Here is a 20,723-nt window from a genome sequence, read left to right as displayed (position 1 = left end):
TTGTCCAAGCGGGCGAATGCCATACCCTATTACAAACAACCGCTGTCGAACTCGGGTCGCAGCGGTGAAAAGCGAGTGCATTGTCCACTACGCCACTTGGACATCTCACATGTGTTGATGTGGAGAAATCTTTGAATAAAATCATTAAAGTTTTTTTCAGTTTACGAAAATAAGTTTTAACTTAAACTCATTGTTAACACCATCTCTAGACAATATCTCGATCACATGTACAATATTAGATTGTTTAATCATTATATTTCAACAAATACATTTAAATTACCGCATATTTGGGTCAGCCACATCCTGGATGTTCAAGGCGCAGACATTCTTCCTGCAAATAAATGCAGGTTCTCCCAACCCACTCATCCGAATTGGAAAAATGCTCTTTCTTAAAGAAATCAGCTTTTAAAGAAGGTAGTGTATTTGTATTATTGGTAAACATGATGTTCTACATCGTCGAATTGGTGGCTCCACATACTAAAATGTACATATATACATGTGTAATAAGAAAACATCATCTGTAATAACTTTATCTATATATGTACAATGAATCATAGAACGTATACTCTCTCTCTCTCTCTCTCTATCTCTCTCTCTCCTTATTATATTATAACTTAAAAAGAAAGAAGGCAACATATTTTAAAGCATTATACTTTGCAATTTATTATTATCATTTTTTCCAAAGTATAAAACTGACTACATTCATGAACAATTCTGCTAATTGATGCACGAGAAATGCCATACAAGTCCCCCACCTCCGAATAAAAATCTCATTTTTTTAGCTACCTTAGTGTCACAAGCACCTTGCATAGAAAGGGCAAGAATAAATCTAATGTTTAATATAAACAATGCATATAGTTACTTATCATTATAAAAAATACTGGTATGTATGTAATAATTAAAAAACAACCCCTACAACCCCCCCCCCCCCAAAAAAAAAAAGAAAGATAAAAAATTGGAATTAAAGTTTTATAACGCACATGGAAATATCTTTGTGTTTGTTTAATATTTCACGCATTTTCATCACAAGATTAAGTGCTCTTGTATTGGTAAATGATAAAGCAATCATTTAATGTGTTCTATTATTGATTTCTTTTTTCAAATTTACAAACACATTAAAATATGAGGTTTCATATATATCGAGTTTGACATCTCGGCGACATGTGTATACAGAGAAATGTATCCACAGTATATAAACTTAAGCACGCAACTAGGCAAAAAGTTTTGTTTATTTCAATTTCCAAACAACAACGTTGCTACTAAAAGAAAAACAATGAAATCCGTGTACATAGTGAATTGGTTATTTCTAGTCATTCTATATTTTGAAAGGTAGGTCAGGTGTTTTGAGCTATAGTTCTGTTTGGTGATTATATTGAAAGCTTCGTTTGAAACCGTTAAGTTTGATATAATTTTGGTATATTTCTTCATGTCCGGATGTCCTCTCAGTTTGTAACTTCACGTTTCTACCTCTTCTCCAGAACCTTTAAGTTTCAAGCAAACTTGGTATGACGCATTCTTAGGGTTTAAAATATTGAATCATTAAACTAAAGTGAGCACAAATATTATTTTTTTCGTTTTTAATATGAAAACTGTCCCACAATAATGATGGTTTTTATTTGGCTGTAAAATCAAAGAGGCAGCAATGAAGTATTTACAAGCATAAAAATTCTCATGATGTTTTTAAAATAAAGTTAATTTGCTTGATATTAAAACATTTCATGTCATTGTTTTGAATTAAGGTAAGCTAGAATTACATTGTATCTATCAGTATATACATGTATTTGCTTTGGTAAAAACAGTTACATGTGCAATGTGGCAGTTTTATGTTCTTTTCAAAATATGTTTTGTTTTTCGATGCACTCTCTTCTGTTATTAGCTATTAAGTGGCAAGTTCTTGTCCTAGAGTGTTATAAATAAGATGGTTGCTGTACTCAAGTACTTTAGGCTACATAAACATTTCATTTACAATTTATATAATCAAAATAAAATTGATAACAATGATAACTCATTTTCACATTACACTTAACTGTTTTGAAATAACTCAATTGATTCCACTTAAACAAAAACAAGAAAAATAATTTTGCAAATGACTTTACATATCCTTAATCAAGATAAAATTGTATTCTTTCAAAGCTAATATTAAATGAACAACAAACTTTGATTTGTAACATGTTCATAACTCTATATCTATTTTCAACTCAACATTAGATAAAACATATAGAAATAAGTAAATCTTGAATAAAATTAACTCCATGCAGGTACTGAATTTTCACTTATTATTATTTTGGCTTCAGAACGGAGACGTCAGGATGTGAACCTGAAATAAAATCGATCCCTTGCGATACGTACACCACGATATCTACTATAAAGACGAAATTGGTGGCATGTGGCAAAGGATTTTGGTGGTGGGAACCAAAGATAAAATATTGCATAAACTATATGAAAGAGTAAGAAAAGAGAGTTGCTTTTAGGCATTAGACACCTCTATTCAATCAAATTGAAACTAAACTAAACAAAAAACCAACTGTGTATGTTTTTTATCTGAATCACTCTGATATTTACATTGAGATAACTTTCTCTTTCAAGTAAACAGCAATGCCCTTTTACATTTGTGTTTTGCAGATATATTGAAAAGGTCATCAAGAATTCATGTCAGAAAAAGAGTAGGTGGTTTTAATCCATGATTTATGTAAATACCTGGTCCCAGGGTCATGAAGCTATCTTAGACTTAAGTTGGAATTTGTATGCATTTTATAAATTTTATAATAACATACAAACAAATTTCGAAACATGCTTTAGGATTATTTCTCTATCTTGTTGCTATCTAGATACTTCCAGTAAAAACTATGGTTAATAAGTGTTTAGTGAATGATTATAATTTTGACTTAAGTCTAAGATCTTTCATGATCCTGGAGCCAGAATTTGTCGCGTTTCTTATAATCAAGATGTTACTGATATAAATAGATTAATATATTTAAAGAAATGTTATTAGCCACACGAAATAAATCTACCTAAAAATTGCACATACAAAGATAATGAAAAGGTTTGTTTAAATGTGTGTAAAAATGTTTTCATATCGTTAACTTTGTGTATTTAAATATTTATAGAAAGAACAACAGAAACAGATAAAAGGGATTTTCAAGCCATGACATTTTTTATCGGATTTGAATTCTTAAAAAACTAATTACATTTTGTTTGGTGTCCGTCTGGATGTTTGTCTGTCGTGGATGTCTTACATTTTAGTTTACTTTTCTCTAGAGCTGTTTTGTTTGTTTCAAGAAAACTTTTCATATATCACCTTTTGCTAAGAATATTTTCAGTTTGTTGAACCGAATGGCCAGCTCCCCTCAAATTAGATTCATGAAATATAGTCAGGTTTGTTAAAATTGATTAAATTGTGAATGCCAGGGGGTAAGAAATACTCCCTTGCTTAAGAAAACAAACCTAAAAGATGCTTTAATCTATGTAGTAAACATATAAGAGATCAATTACAAAATCAAAGTACTAAAATACTAGAAAGGGGTTAGCAAGCTTGTTTTCATGCGTTAAGATTTTATTTTGGGGCACTATGTAGTTCCAATAAAAGTTTCACCATTAAATTTTAAGCTTTTTAAGTTGTTTATTAACCCAGTAGGATGCATATCGGCTTTCTACTGAAGTACAAAAAAAATCCAAAAACATATCAAAAAAAAAATCAACAGGTTGTGATTTAAAACGGTACATTTTAAAGTAAACCGAGTCTCGAAGTTCTGATACAGCAACTTGATAACGTGCAAAAATAGTCCGTTGTAATACTGTTCACACAATCGATACCAAACTGCAGAAATCCAACAACACACACTCTACTATAATGCAGGATTCCAGCACAGTTAGCCAAACCGCGTACTCTTTTTGGTCTTAAACTATTCCTTTATCATTATGGGACTGGCATTGGGTTTTTATTTAAGATGCCATGTAATGACAAGTCAGAAAAATAAATATTAACATCAACATGTAACAGTTAAGATAATTGTCCAGCAATTATTTAATTTGCCAGGAGATTAAGTTAAGAAGATATCTGATTCATAGACTAGGGTCGGTAGTGTTTACATTTTCGATTCTAAATATAAACTATCACGCACGTTTATCCAACTAATAATGCTTTAATAGCAGCTGGTACAATAGTAACAAATTAAAAAATTAGTTTCTCTAATGTCTACTTATTGTTACGAAGTGCATATATCATTTATAAAAACAAGTGTTTACATTCAAATTGTGTCGAGTATAACCCAAGCTCAAAATATGTTACATTTTTGTGTGAGAAAACTCAATACCATCACTTTACCGTAATACCAATATGTTTTATTTTTTATCTCTGTATTAAAATTCACTATATTGGATCTCCATCTCCGCCCCGGCCGGGGCTTGAACTCGCGATTTATAATGGAACTCATTCTCCAAACGGTGAGCGGCCACCGCTCTAACCACTCGGCCACTATGCATTCCAATAAGTTTGCTCGATACTTTGTTCATGTATGCGAATACATTATTTGCATGTTGTATTTACAAGGTATGCTGACTTTTAAGATTTCGGCAATTAACGATGCCAAGTGATATGCAAACAAAATATGTCCGTTTTATTTTATTTCTGCATATGCATATCGTCTATTGTACCAAAGCAAATCGATTCTTTCTACTTTATTCATTTGAAGCAGAATTACACTAATGTGACAAGATTCTTGTTTTTGGATCTAAAAATAATTGGTAAAGCGTCAAAAATAACAATAAGAATGATCTGACGCGGAAATCATAAAGGAAGAAGTGTAGAAAGAAGCAAAAAAAAAAAAATTAAATTAACATATAACATACACCTAGCAACACATTGAATGAAGTAATCAATAACTAATTAATATTTAACTTCTGCTAAAATTGTTTATTGAGAAGGATTAGATAGTCATATATTTTTGCATAATAAAATACGTTGAAATAAAATCAAAATGTTGCTAAGATGAGCGATGTGGTTCGCTCATGGATCCTATTTCTTTAGTATTTCATGGTTGCTGGAGCAGTTGGTCACTTTGGAATGATTGGAGCTTTTGTGCTGCTTCAACAGAACACAAGTGTATTGGTGAACAAAAGAGACAGAGATATAGACAATGTAACAATCCAAAACCAAGCAAAGACGGAAAACACTGTCCTGACTCTAATAAACAGGATGACAAAAAGTATTGTCTCTTGAAAGAAGCCGCAGGTCACTATACTTTATTTCTAGGACATATTATAATTACACCAACCTTTTCAACAATTTCCTATTTATCATTTACAAAATATTGTGTTTAGCTATGCTTGAAATATATTCACTGGGAATATATTAACTGTTTAAAATCTTTCAAATTTATCATTTTTATTTACTTAAAGCGCTTACTTGCCTCAACTTTTGAAATATCAAAAGAATTGAAACATGTTTTGTTGACGCCAAGAACTAAGAATATTTATTCACCATCTAGTAAACGGGGGTTGGACTACTTGGGGAAAATGGACAGAAATTAGCCAATGCTCAAATACGTGCGGAAAAGGCTGGGCAATTTTTATCAGAGAAAGATCTTGTACAAAACCCCAACCTCAGTGTGGAGGCTCCCAATGCAATGGACCGTCCTATGAGCATTCTACGGAAGATTGTAACACTGAAACAAAATGCGGAAAGAGAGGCAAGTGAGAATTCCTTTGAAGAGGAGCACCGCCGACGGCATTGTTGAAACATGTACGAAATCAACATGTTGTTTATTAAAAATTGATCAAATTTTGTTTATGCTTTGAAGTTTGGTTTATTTTTTAAAGATCATTGAAGAACTATAGCCTGGTAAAGACCAATTTATTCCTATTAGAGACAGACCGCTTGTGTTATTTTATTTACAATATACAAGCAATTGAACGCAACAATGAAAGTAAGGAAGAGAAGAGCTTTTAGATTTCTGTTTGAAAAAAATTCCGATCGGTCTCAAATATGATTTATTCATCTCAGTATTTAAGATTATGCCCATGCAGTGCACAAGACAATGAATATCGTGTATTTAAAAAATAGGGATAAAATATATAAATTGTTGCTCTTTAGCGAAACATTTTGCACGAGGAACGACGAGGCTACAGGTACATGCACGCTGTACTATTTGCTGTTTTTGTCATTGTTATTTGTTCTCCATAATACACATGCAATTATCGATCGTGTATTAAGCAAACTTGAGTTTGATTTATGTAACTATTTTTTGAGCGTCAAATTACGTAAAAACCTAAATTATTTAAAAATTGCTTTTGTTACAGACATATTAAACAGGATCCAAGCGACTCCATTGAAAATAAAGGAACATTAAAAAAGAAATGGTGGTGTATCTACTTTAACAAGTTCGTTTAACACAGACTCGTTATATTTTATGTCTTGAAAGATATATTATGTAAATTTTTTTTTTAGATGTTACTGTCAACATTCAACTGATTACACATAGTATGTGTATATACCAAAAATAAAACCCTCGGTGTGGATTTGTAATTGGAGAGGAGAGTGGATATGCAAATATATCCTAATACCTATACTTCTTTAGGGTTTATTATTTATTTTATAACATTTAGCAGACGTAAAACAACATCCATATTTTGGTCTTTTTGACGAACGTTTAAAGACGCAGGAAAAACGTCTTTGGTTTTTTTTTTCAGAACAAAAAATTAAAAACATCTAGATCAGTTTGAAAATTCGAGAGTTCTATGTAAACCACCACATGTAGTTTAAATGTACTACTCAAAATGAAAACACGAAATTAAATCCATACAAGAGATTAAAAAATAAAGGAAATTGCAGGTCACCGGTTTCATGTAGTTTTGAATTTGAATTTTACCAAAAATGTTTTCTACTTTCATTTTCTTCATCGTAAATAAAAGTGCACTTTATAAGAAAAAATAGGTGAATTGTTAAAAATATATGAAATTATATCTTTTAAATGGCAAATAAATTGTGTATACAATGAAACGTCTTTTTCGAGGAATAAAACTTGTTGTTCTTGGTAACCGTGTCATGTTTATTTATAACAAATATGGCGTGATCTTATGTGACCAATAGGCGTGACCGACATTTAATTTTTTTTACACCAATTGTTTATGGTTCCTATTAGGATACACAAGCAGGAAATTTCGCAAACAACAGTGTGAATATATACTGTCAAGAGACAGATTTTGCCTCTGATTTAAAAAAGTAAGCGATTCATTATAAGTAATTAACAGTTGACGAATATATAGAATGCATTGTCATGAAAAACTGAAAAAATGACTTCCTTGTTTCGTTGTTTACTTACAATGTAGATGCTTATCTTAATGTTCTATATTTGAAAATGAATAAGTCATTTCTTCATATGAAATAAAATCTATTACATGCCATAGCTTTTGATAAAATCTTCAATTAAGACTCACAATTAAAAAATCAATAAATATGTCAATTATTTACATACGATAGCTTTGTCTAGGATCGCGATAGGCCTCCCTCTTTTGATGAATCACACGCGGATGGTTTTAAAAACATACCCAATAGGTCAACGTGTGAATGTTTACTTTAAAAAAACTTAGTCTTATTTATTTTTATAGTAAACATACAATAAAGGAAGGACTTATACGATTTTTGATTAATCCAGTATTCATGTAAAATGATTCTTGATCCTTCTTGATATAAGTCCAGTCTAGATCTGCTTAAACTTAGACTGAAAACCCATTATTGTACTTCAAGGTGACTAATAACTATAAGTTTAACAAACTTTGGCATGCTTATATTATATCTGCTCAGATACCGTGACCTTGCATCGTGACCCAAATAGCGACACAATTACATCATCATTGTGTATTGTTGGAATTTCATTCGTTCTATTTCAAAATACAAAAATAAAGCTACTTTCTTTGCATCTTTTTTGCTGCCTATGAAAACCGTGATGGATCTAAATGTTAATTTTAAAAATGATTTTTTATTTCTCTTTACACTAACAGTATATTAATAATGTCATTTTATGAACCTTTACCCTCGTTAAATTAGAATTTTTACTTTTCAAACAAACTTACAATATTATTTTCCTGTGTTTTAAAGTTAGAAAAATCGAACATATGCATGTAACATATTTATTTCAATGATTTCAATAAGGACATTTCAATGCAATCATTTTTATAATTTTTAAATATATTAACAATTTACTCTTTCAAGGTACTTTTGCTTTTTTTTTCAAGCAAATTTATTACTTTTAACAATTCATTCAATTTCTAAACTGATAGTAATTATTTAAGCCAATGCACTCGATGAACTATATCTATTTATGGGTGCTGTTTATTATTCATAGCGAGATTATCTGATTGGCTCTCCGGGTCTTCAATTACTCGCCTTTTGTCGTATATATATGAATAGAGTACAGACAGAGTGTGAATTGATATATAGGACTAGATCAGCTGTGAATAGGATTAATAATTCCATAAACTAAGTAAGCTTGATTTGACTTCTATTCCGTATTTACATTCATCAATGTTTTCGATGAGACTTTGTTTATTTTTAATTCCCCAATGCTGAAGGAAATCGATCTTAGTTTGGTCTTTGAATGTTTACGGAAGGAAAGAGATATCAAATCAACATATGTTTTAAAAGCTTGCTTACATTGCACATTTCTACTGCAAGTGACTTGTAAATAATCAGTATGATAAATTTGTATCTGATATTGCTGATTGGTGTAGGAAAAATGTGTACATGTAATATTTTTTTTTTGTCAATGACTTATTATTAGTATCAAAACACATCCAAACAATTATACCAAGGTTGGAATAATATTTTTTTTCAAAGGGTGACCTTTAACGAAAGTACAATTGAAAAGAAAAAAGAACAAAGGTCATCGTTACTTTTCCCCTGATTAATCGTTTTTAATGGATAGTCTAAAATAGTGCCCCCTATGTAAACATATACATCTATAACACTATAAAAATTTTCAGAGTTTATTACTTGTAAAAAGTAAAAATTCAGAACTATTTACATATACAAAGAAAGGAATAGTCAATCCGCTTTGATATGTATGCAACAGTTTCGCGTTGATATGTATGCAACAGTTTTTAAGAATCTTGAACTTTGCAGATTGAAATCGATAAAAAATGCCACTTTAAATTGATAGTTATGAGGTATTTTATTAGGGTCTTCCGTTTCCGACGGGAGACCCTCTTGTTTTTCTACTGTTTCTTTCTATAATTATTATTCTTAACATTCTTTTTCTGCCTTCTTTAAAGCTTTATTTCTCGAAAACTATTCATCCGATTTGCACCAGGTTCTCAGGATTATTAGAGCATCAGAGGGGATAAATGTTTTAGGTACACTTTTTGATGACGTCACTTCCGGTTTAAGATATAGACGATTTAATGAAATTTTAAGGGTCATTTTGCCCACGCAACTCATTTAAAACTAATCATGATAGAATAGAATTTTCAGTGATTGTAGATGAAAGTATGTTGATGTACCGCATTGTTTTAAAATATGGATAATATATGGATAATATCAACTGGCGTTGAAGCTCGCCTTAAGTCGAAAATCGGCACCATTTTTTTTCTCACAAAAATTTTGTACATTTTCTGATGTATTTTTAAAGCTGTAAATATTTTGTTAAAACACTTACAGCAAAAGTTGTTTCAATTTTTTAATGATTTTCATTTGATTTCAGGAGAAAGAGGCTGGCCCTTCAAATTAGGGGCCAAGAGGGCTCTAAATTCTTTCTGCAATAACTCTTGACTAAACAATAATTTGGTATCAATAATAGAGGCAAATATGTTCATTGTACAGTTGTTTATCTATACAGTACCATACCTAAGTCATATGTTATGTAATTAGGGGTTTCAAAGGATCTAGAAAAAAGAGAAATATTTTGAAAAGCACTGTAGAACTTAAATGCTTGGAACAATGTTCTCAACAATATGCTATCCAAACAAATGCGTTGGTGGCCCCGGTTAGGAGTTGAAGGTTCGGCCCCTAAAACACAGTTATACAGATATCTCGAAAACGGTTTACAATCAGTGAACACTTGTTGAACAAAATATGATTATATATGAAAGACCTTTCATTTGATATCAAGGAATTAAGGACCAACAGGGCTCAACTCTTCTTACATAATTATTTATTGAACAGTAATTTGCTATCAATTATAGAAGCAAAAATATTCATTGTACAGTTGTTTCGTACCATACCTCAGTCATATATTCCGTAATTAGGAGTTTCAATGTAGGACAAAAGTTGTTCAGAATATTGTTCTTAACAATAAGATACCGAAAATTTGGTTGTTGGTAGACCCGGTTAGGATTTTAAGGGTCGGCCCCTAAAACACAGTTGTTTATATACCTCGAGAACGGTTAACAAATCATGAACACTTGATAAATCAAATAAGTTTATATTGCAAGAACTTTAACTTGATATCAAGAAAAAGGGACTGACCTTTCAAATTAGGGGCTAGAAGGACTACTAAGTCTTTTAATAATTACTCTTTCCTGAACGATAATTTTATATTTAAAACTTTTGTAGCTTTTTCTAACGCTGAAATCCGATTTAAAATCGGACGACGCACTCCAGAGATATAAGGGTTTATAAAATTGATAACTCCGAAATCTTGATTCCGCATTCTTGGTGAGTAAAAAGTATTAAGTTCAAAGTTAAATTAACTCGTCCCTAAAATAATTCGATAATTGTTAAATCGTACTTTAATACATTCGGATTTTTATTTGCTAAGTCGTTCTTGAAATTAAAAAAATGGTTGTTAATTCATGCACAAAATTATTCGGATTTTGTAAACTCATAACAAACATTATTCGATTTTTTTTTTAAGTTACTCGTGTTATTACTTTAAGAACTCTGCTTCTTAGAGGTACTTCTAGCTTTACTTTGGACATTGACGGAAAACCCACTCGTTGCTTTGCAACGAGCTTTGCTCTAGTATATATTTCTATAAAAAATGTTATCTTCAGTTTAAAGAAAAATGCTAATATCTGCTTTAATCTTTAAAATCTTTAAATAAACATTAAATAACTTAAATGATTAGACTCCACCCAAGGTAAATCGCTCTGTAAGAAATAGGTATTTGATCCTAGGAATTCACCCACAGATTGTACAGTTTAAAGTTTTCGTGAAAACAAAAAACTGATATCAATTTTGATAATTTTATTGGCAAAAAAGTGTTTAGATATTATTATTCGATACCAAATCGGAGATAATTTAGCCGCGTGAACTTCATTCAAGCACAGGGGCATCGTATCCGCTCTACACTCTATGACATATATATAATAATACACAAGGGAAGAATCGAAAGTAGGACACGATTTGTAAACAATGTCAAAAACAACTTACTTCACAAAGGTTACGCAAATCCTCGCACACAATGTTGCAAATGTTGTCAAAAAACACGTTCACACTCAAATATTCCTAATAAACTCGGTAAAAAGCGTTTTTATCCCATTAAAACCGCTGTCTGCTGCAGAAACCCAATCTCTTCGCCCAAGAAAAGATAACTCTGTACTTTCTCTCTCTATATGTTCAGTAATGATAGTAGAAATTTCGGCGGTAAACTGTAAAATGTCTGGGGAAATTTTAAATATTTTTTTCTTCTCTAAAATGTTAATGGAAAACTACGTTGGTGTTCACATAAAAAAAAAATATATTATTTTTTTATTCAATAATTAAAATACTCATAATTCATATTTTGTCTTTGCAATTATTCCAATTTAAACCTTCAAAATTAATTGTCGTTGCCTAAGAATTTCACCATTGTTTTAATTGTCAATATCAAATTACTAGCCTAGTATATTTACGTTTCTACAAAAGATTAAATGATAGGAAATATATTAATTTGTTTTTTAAATTACGCTAATTAAAGAACATGCCAAATATATCGGAACGCATGTTAACTTATTATGCTTACGGTAGTAACATATACGACGAAAAATTCCCCAGACATTTTACACAGTTTACTGCCGAAATTTCTACTATCATTACTGAACATATATATAGAGAGAAAGTACAGAGTTATCTTTTCTTGGGCGAAGAGATTGGGTTTCTACAGCAGACAGCGGTTTTAATGGGATAAAAACGCTTTTTACCGAGTTTATTAGGAATATTTGAGTGTGAACGTGTTTTTTGACAACATTTGCAACATTGTGTGCGAGGATTTGCGTAACTTTTGTGAAGTAAGTTGTTTTTGACATTGTTTACAAATCGTGTCCTACTTTCGATTCTTCCCTTGTGTATTATTATATATATGTCATAGAGTGTAGAGCGGATACGATGCCCCTGTGATTCAAGTATATGAATAAGTGTTATCGACCACTTTCGATACTATAACAGGAGTCCGTGAATCTTTATCCACTTTACATAACATGAATTTATTAATGCCTGTTCTTTTTAAAAGAGCGTTTCATGAAGGATGCAATTGTATTTTGTTTGCAAAATGTACACTCATCTGACTTTTTAATAATTATATAAAGACACTCTTCCTATGACACTCTTGCCATTGCTAGAGTGTCATGAGTAAAATACCAATTATCAGTGTTCTTTAAAAATCATCTCAGATGCTCTCATTGTTCCTCTTTTATTGAAACTCTGTAAACAGGACGGAAATAGTAATGTGACAAAACCTAATATACATCATTCTGGAATGTGTGTTCTTCTGAACTCGGATTTAAAATCTTTAAATGAAACCTGTGAACACGGAAGTTATGAGATGTTTATATTTCAATGCAACACATCTTCATACACATATTCAAACAACTACATATATTTTTCGTAAGAAATGCTCTTTATCAAATTAAGTACATAAGTGTTAGCGTTACTTATCAACAAATCAAGAGAATAATTAAAACAAAGCCCGGGCACCTTTTGATAAGGAAATACTGTTCTCGATTATATAACCTTTTACAAATACTTAGGAGTCATTATCATTAAAACAGTTTTTCTATTGGACCGAACACTATGTGGTAAACAAAGTTGGAGCCGGCACATGATGACTATGCTAGATGGTGTAGATCTACTTTTATCCTATGACAATGTGTAACTCATTTTATCGGCAAACAGCAGTTAGAACATGAAGTCAAAGGATATCCAAAATACTCCTTAATTAAGAACCCACATACCTTTAGAGTAAAAATTTGCCTAGTAAATTACATCTAAATAAACATTCCTAAACATGTTTGATCACCAATGGCACAATGTTGGGTACTACCGCTGAGAATGGACGATTTCAGGGTGAACCTGTAACTGGTCGCACTTGCAAATTCCGTAACTTGGGCGAATAGAAGACGAAACCCACTTTTCTCTAAAATGTACTCTATAAAGCAATCTCAGAGGTGAAATTTATCAAAGTATTAATTTTTCAAATAATTTTTACTTAAAAAAAGACATTCTATTTCAAGCTCTCATTTGAAGTTTTCCAAGACAAACTGCAAATTTTACATATTCTGCATTTGAATTAAGACAAAGTAAATTTTCTCACATGCATTAAAATGATTACGTAGCGTAAATAGTGACTTAAAGGTCCAATGAGGTGAGTGTTTGATTTATTTAACTGCATACTAATGAATTGTAAAAGATACACATGTCCCTATAATTAATGATTAACTTACTTCTTCTATACTAAATATAACATCTTATTACAAATATAAAGTAAAACAAATGTTATTTAGAACCTCGATGTTTGGAACACTTTTGATTAATGGAGGTAAAGTAGGATGCCAAGCCCTGTGTTCTATTTTATTGAATTTATTCAATTTGTTCATCATTCATTTCTTATTAATGATAAGAACAATACTGGATGAGTTGCTGTCAATGTGAATTATAAATTATTCAATCAAAAACGATAATGTTTATTCTGAAAATTTTCACTATACGCATTGAAAATTCACATACCTGTCTCGTGATTTAAATGACCTCATTAAGCGCTGGAGTATATGAGTTTCTTTCATTTATACAAAACGAAATCAACAGAAGGGTGTGGTTTTAAAATTTTCCACTGCCGAGAACATATTGTTTAAAGGATTTATATTGAGAGGGTTTTAATTTATAAAGTAAGTTTGAATGACATCTCTGAAGCCTCTATCTTTTACTTTTAACTACATTAAAAGCTAGTTATTATTGTTTACTTTTGTTTTGACTGACGTTATAGTAGTATTGGTTGTTTGTTTAGTATTTCGTAACATTGAATACGCACACAGTATCAGATGGCTGAATATAAAAAAAAACCTAGACGTATTGGAAAACAGGCGTGTTGATTGTTATAGAACATTAACACGTTTGATCCGATCTACAGAAGAACTGCCTTTAATATATAAGCTTTGAACAAGACTTGCAAAAATGTTTTCTGGTTCTTTCTTTTTAACTTATAAATTTGCGTTTTCTTTCAATTCCAAATCATGATTTGTTTTTGTATTTATAACCTTTACTTGTTTCCCTTTAAGTAAAACACACAATACTTGAATTATAAGGTACAATGAAATTGTAAAACACTTGAACTAAACACCATATCATATTTGAAGCCAAGTTGAAAAAACAATTTCCAACTGAATAATTTTTGTTAAAATGAACAGTAGGAAATCACACATAAATGTACTTGAAAACTGGCACACATCCTATCTTCTCTTCAAAACGTTTCTTGTTGCTGACATACACCTATCAAAGAAATAAACTACTTCTGTAAATGTTTTTAGCGTGAAAGTACAATTTTAAGAACAACATAAACTTAATAATTTTGATAAACTTAAAATTAATGTTGTTTTTTTTTTTTTTTTTTTTTTTTTTTTTTTTTTTTACATTATATCATTTTATTTAAGCGTTACACCACATTACAAGTTACCGTAGAAGAAATCCGGTAAAATTAAATAGTATAAATACAGGGATTTTAATTATTGAACGTTTTGTCTGTTGCTTGTAAAAGAAATAATTTGAATCATTGATCAAAGATACATTTGAATGGCTACTAGTTAATCGATTATTCAAACGATAAAAAGATCTTTTTGTAAGTGATATAATTTTTATGCAAAACGTGTTTTTATGAAACGAGTGACTTTTACAATTTATTAAGGTAGCAAAATTAATCCAATTTTCTTTGTGAATAAAATAAGAAAAAACAGGAAATTTTGCTAGGGTCATTTGTCAACAAAAACATGCAACGTTAACAAACCCATATTTATGTTAGTTAATTATAAACTTAAATTGAATATATACATAACTATAATCGTCACGATTGATGAATAAATGCTAGTACAATACAACTTTTATGAATAAAACTGTTTATTAATACGAACATCAATAGAATAATTGCTACATTGTATATATTGTACTAACAATTTTTTTTTACACACGAGATTTAAATGACCTAAATGAAAATAAACTTCCTAAAATGATTAACCATTTAGTATGAAAAAAACCCACATTTCATTGTGTATTTGAACTGCGGAGACTTAAATTTTCCAAATTTTAGGATTACCATTTCAAGCCAAGCGTGGCTAGCGAGTTGTACGAACTCTTTGTTAAGTACGTAGTTTAACGAAAGCAGACAGTATTATCGCTCTTTGATAGGACAAAAATATCTTTTAACTTTCGTTTTGGCAACCGTTTTACTCATCATATCCTACTGATATATATCCTAGAGATTATATTTTGTTATTTTAACTACATTTAAGCGTGACAATGATTTCAAAGAGTTGCAGATAATTTTCCATATATTCTGTAATTTTTGCAAACTCAAATATAGTCCGTAATATAATTTGCCAATTCGCCAATCTGATAGCTTCTTATAGCAAATACTAATATTGTACCATTTAAAAATATATCTATGTTATATCTTTTGTGTTTTACACATAATATCGTTAATAAGATACAAAGGACTGTGTGCTGAAAATTAGTTTTGTTCTGGTCTTGATTAACATTGTTATGCATCGTTTTGTTATTTAATTACATCAATTAATTTTACATAACTTTATCGCTAACCCACCTGTTCCAAGTTTTAGTTCTATGATTAAAAAGGAATTGTTTCAGAGTTGCAATTTTTTTTTGCAGAGCAATGGTACTACACCGTTTGGTTTAAATGGCCTGGCTACAAAAATCATCAAATAAATTTCACCGAGACGATTTTCGTTCAACTCCTGTCCACCTTCTCCTAAACATTGTCAACAAAACGCCATCTATTTCCTATGTGTCTGAGTTAAGCACTGTAGGGAAACACCACTGCCACCTAGCTAACGGAAGTTTTTGGGGGATTTGGGCGAGTGCGGATCATGGACTCATACATGACAGACTCGATTAGAGAGATTTCTGGAGAACATATGCTTGTAAGCTTGTATATCTTTTTATCAGTATTTGGATTAAGATATAATTTTGATACAGCCACATATCATGGTACATGTAATAGATTACTAAGAAAGAATTCTAATTCTATGAGTAGCCAAACACAAAATGCCAAAAGGTATAATGTGCTTATTATGTGTTTTACAGGGAGGCAATACAAACAGAAGGAACAGAATACTGCCTCTATGTGAATACACCGTTAGCACTGACCTACAAAGGTTGTCGACGTTCTCCAAGTTGACAGACCAGGACGTCATGCATAAAATATCAGCCGTTCGCCTCGCAGCAAGTGGATGTGTGTACAATGCCGAGGAGGGTTATATTGAATGCACTGGATGTGCAAAAGTATCCATGTTGAACAACGGTATATAATAATTTCAATAACTTTATTAGAAACAAAATGTAAGTCAAACGTTTTATGAAGCTATGTTCTCATATTAGATTGTTTGAATTATCTTTTTATATTCCCGATATACATTTTCAACTTATAGTTCCGCAAATGAACTCCGTATATGACATTAGAACATACCATCAGCAGCCATGTCCTCTTGTATTGGAATACATCGACAAGCAGGAGAAAGAAATACGTGAAGGAATGATAAACCTTCACGAGCTCAAAAGATTCCACACACGTTCTCATCAAAATGGTTGGTATACTTCATCTTATGAGTTGTTTGAATGTAGGATGATATAAAATTGCGAGACCTTGAGAGATGTTTATGAACATTGAAATGATATCTAGACGACATTAATGCGATGTAAAAAAAAATATATAATAATTTTAAATAATTACAATTATCATATCCCAATTTCGAAAATACTTACACTTTATTGTTAGGCCTATATTTAATTGAAGTAACTTGTTACATATATTACCTGGAATATATATTAGACCATGATTTCGCATTATTTTTCCTTTTTGACTGAATGGAATATCTGTAAATCGAGAAAATGAGAAGGTTATCAGAGAATACTGTATACATGAATGTTTTCGCTCCGTGTAATGTTCGCCCTTTTACTCTTCCAAACATTTGAGCTTGTCTTGAATTCGCCCAGACACAGATGTGTTTAAGATAGATAAATAAGACATATTAGATAAATAAGACTCATATTCTCCCGCTGACAAGGAGGGCGAAGAAGGCGAAAATAAACGAGGGCAGATACTCCCCTTTATACAGTATATTAAGACAATTTTCGTACAATTGGTTTTCATCTGACTTATGCAACAGTTTGCATACTATAGATTTTAAGGTGGAAAATGTTCATAAATGTTTAAAGATATTGTATTTTTGTTCCAGAAATGCCCAGTTACGACGAGCTTGTTCAGAGGTATGGCATTGACCAACGTTTAATACCAAGTGACTAAAGGTACTTGAAACAAAGTGAACATACACTGGATAATATTGATGGGGATCCCTTTGATGTGTTTGACGTTGAAAACATTAGATTTCAAAAAAATGTTTTATGTATATTAATAAGTTTTTTCTGTTTAGTTTGCAAGAGTTATTCCTCTTGCGCTATTGTCAGTGTGATTTTATCATATGTTATGCTATAGTCAATAGAAGTATAGCATTATTTTTAAACAACAGTAGTTTAAACAACAGTAGCTAACGTAATGGATTATTCTCGTGATTCATTTACAATTGATTTCACAATTTGATTTATTAAATAATGAAAACAATTTGTTGCATGTCATTGTGTATAACCAATTTAAAATTTAATGTCTACATATTGCAATGTATCTCACATAAGTTTGAGTGTACTTATATACATAAAGTGTTGTTCAAAATTAACTGACAGTGTAAGAGTGACAGCTGAAATCGTTTTTATAAGTTGTTTATATTTTTTTAAATCTATAATAAGGTCCAAGGTTTGAAGAATTAAATCTAGGATCAGATTGGTTTCAAACTTTTTGTATTTGTTTTAAACGCTTTTGTTGCAATTTGGTAAACTCAAACGTGTTTTACATATCATACAGAGATTTCTGCGCAAAATTTTATCATTTATCTTTAAAAAAACCCATTAGTGTTCTATTTGGATGACTAACCTTACTTATGCCAATCAATAACTACATCTTAATTAAACTAAAATTAAAATTAATTTGTTGCTAAAGATTAAAACTTTAATTAGTTCTTGATACTAAAGAATGCTTTGGTTTTGTTTGATATTTAACACTTAAAACAACTTAATAAATCTTCTTTGATACAGTAAGGTTTTATCAATTTTTCAAAAGTATTTCAGAAATCATACTAATAAGACATAGTAGACAATTTATATTGATTGTACATGTATGTCATGAGAAGTAAAATTGTGTTGGTTTCGTCAATAAAAGTATAAAGGCAATGATAGCAATCATCTGGTAATAATCTGGTTGTTAAGATAGATAGTCATTTGTTATGAGTAATTTGGCTTAATCTGAATGTAATATGGCTTTTTTATGTGGATAAGATGAGCTTTTTTGTGTAATAAAATTTACTTAAAATATTGTGTTTATTTTTTATCATGGAAAGAGGATGCATTGCTTTGGGCGAGAAAGAAATAACTTAATTCAAATAGAGAATAATATTTAGTGGTATTTTAACGGCGTCCTTTTTAAAATGAATCTCGAAAAAAGTATTGTTTATGTTTAATGTTTTAAACAATTTATCAAATTTCATTATTCATAAAAATAAAAATTACAGAACATTACAATTTGCCTCTTACTTTTTTCATTATATAAGAATTCATTAACTTTATGTCTAACTACAATTTTTATAATAAGTAATGGTATCCGGGTAAGAATATCTGCAGAATTCAACGACGCATATAAAAAAAACCCCAACACAAATGCTACAACGATTATTTTGTCTCTTTTTGTAATCAATTATTTTAAAGAATACATGTATTTCTTTTCTTTCTTGATCGCAATGCACTTCTGATGATTAACCAAAATTTCGGCGAGTTATAAGAAAACACAGAGCTATATGAACCAGATAGGAGATTCTTAATCTAATATTAAACTCCTCTCTGATTTTATTTGCTATTGTAGAAAGGGTTAAAAAGTATGTCCGATAACTATTTACAACCCCCTCTCCAATGACAGATATCATAGTTTAGCTTTTACTGACTTAAAGATTTTGAAAATGACATTTTTAAGGTCTTCTGTTTCCAAGGCTCTCTTGTTTTCCTTTGCTTTCTTAATATTATTTTATTTTTTCTGACTCATTCTCGACTTTATATCTCAAAATGTTTTCATTCAATTAAATGAAATTTTCAGAGCTTTTGTGAAGTAATTGTGCCTCAAAGTTGTTGAAGTTTCAACAATTACGTCATTTCCGTGTATATTCGACGTCAGTTTTTAATAACTTAATGAATAATTTTGTCCGGGGTAAATCTAAATATTTGACAAGGATACCGCTTTAAATGTTTTTTTTTTACTGCTGATAGATGTATCAATACTATGTGGTAAACTGAAGGGTGTTAAATATTCAGTTATAAAGTTTGGTTGAAACCGGAAGCATTTTCGATTTTTGAAATTTTTATCTTTTGAACAGAAATGTTAAGAAAGCAGTGCTGAAGAGTTGTCATGCTAAATTCAAATCTAAAATCCGTTTATAAAATCAAACAATCAATAGCAGGGATATTGGGGTTTAAAAATCTACCTTTCCGATCTGATTTCGCGGTCAGGATTAAGAAAATGCCTAAAAATAAAAAATAAACTACTAAAAACAATTCATGCTGGCCATACAGTACCTAAATTTACACCAAAGTAAAGCCATACTAAACCCCGGGTTTACTTTTGGGATTAACTCTGTGTTTACTTTTTTGATAATTTTGGTCCACTAGGGGTTTACTTTTGGTTTACTTAGGAATTGATTTCGGGGTTAACTGTAAGCTCTGAAGTGGGAAGCAGACCCGTCTTCAATCTTAACATCTTACTGCCTGCAATTCCTGACCCTTGTATATTCCGGATACACTTTACAGGAAAATTTAGCTGATCCAATCGCAGTGCTGGTAAATATAACTTTTAAAAAAGAAAACACATGTGTGATCTTTTGTAAAACATTCGGTGCTTTTAAAAGTTGAGACACAAATTCTCGAGTACAGTGCCTCCCCAACGATGGTTTAACCAGATCGCCTTTAAAAACCTGTTTGTTTTACTGGGAATATTTTTACAAACTTGTTAAGGCTCGTGTGATAGAAGTAAACATGGCGAATATAGAAGTTGCCTATCCCGTTAGTATATACGTTCCTGCCTAGATTATTGCTTTTAAAGGTTCGATGAGCTGCGTTTTATTTAATTTCGTTGGTCCGCAAAATTCACGACAACGATACCTGGTTTTAAGGCATGAAAGCTTGCATAAAAATCGGCGACTTTTTCACTCCCGGTACA

At 30.8% G+C, this 20,723-nt stretch overlaps 1 protein-coding gene and 1 long non-coding RNA gene across 3 annotated transcripts; both read left to right on the top strand.

Moving 5' to 3' along the window:
* The first annotated feature begins 1,237 nt into the window (after positions 1–1,237).
* On the top strand, positions 1,238–5,784 carry LOC136271132 (uncharacterized). The gene is made up of 5 exons (XR_010708972.1): positions 1,238–1,329; positions 2,295–2,447; positions 2,623–2,663; positions 5,027–5,230; positions 5,487–5,784. It is a non-coding gene; the product is annotated as an uncharacterized lncRNA (long non-coding RNA).
* A 1,291-nt stretch (positions 5,785–7,075) lies between these two features.
* Positions 7,076–18,823, top strand: LOC117691354 (uncharacterized). Of its 2 annotated transcripts, none has more exons than XM_066072052.1 (5): positions 7,076–7,219; positions 16,064–16,335; positions 16,499–16,715; positions 16,843–16,998; positions 17,650–18,823. In XM_066072052.1, the coding sequence occupies exons 2-5, from the start codon at positions 16,282–16,284 to the stop codon at positions 17,715–17,717; spliced, it is 495 nt and encodes a 164-aa protein (XP_065928124.1). In that variant the 5' UTR covers positions 7,076–7,219; positions 16,064–16,281; the 3' UTR covers positions 17,718–18,823. The 2 variants fall into 2 exon arrangements, with proteins under 2 accessions (XP_065928124.1, XP_065928125.1); XM_066072053.1 differs by lacking the exon at positions 7,076–7,219 and adding an exon at positions 8,368–8,480.
* Positions 18,824–20,723: the final 1,900 nt, after the last annotated feature.

Source organism: Magallana gigas, chromosome 9 (genome assembly GCF_963853765.1).
Source record: "Magallana gigas chromosome 9, xbMagGiga1.1, whole genome shotgun sequence".
NCBI classification, from domain to species: Eukaryota; Metazoa; Mollusca; class Bivalvia; order Ostreida; family Ostreidae; genus Magallana; species Magallana gigas.
The sequence above is the reverse complement of the archived record's forward strand: the minus strand, read 5'-3'. Positions and strand labels throughout refer to the sequence as shown.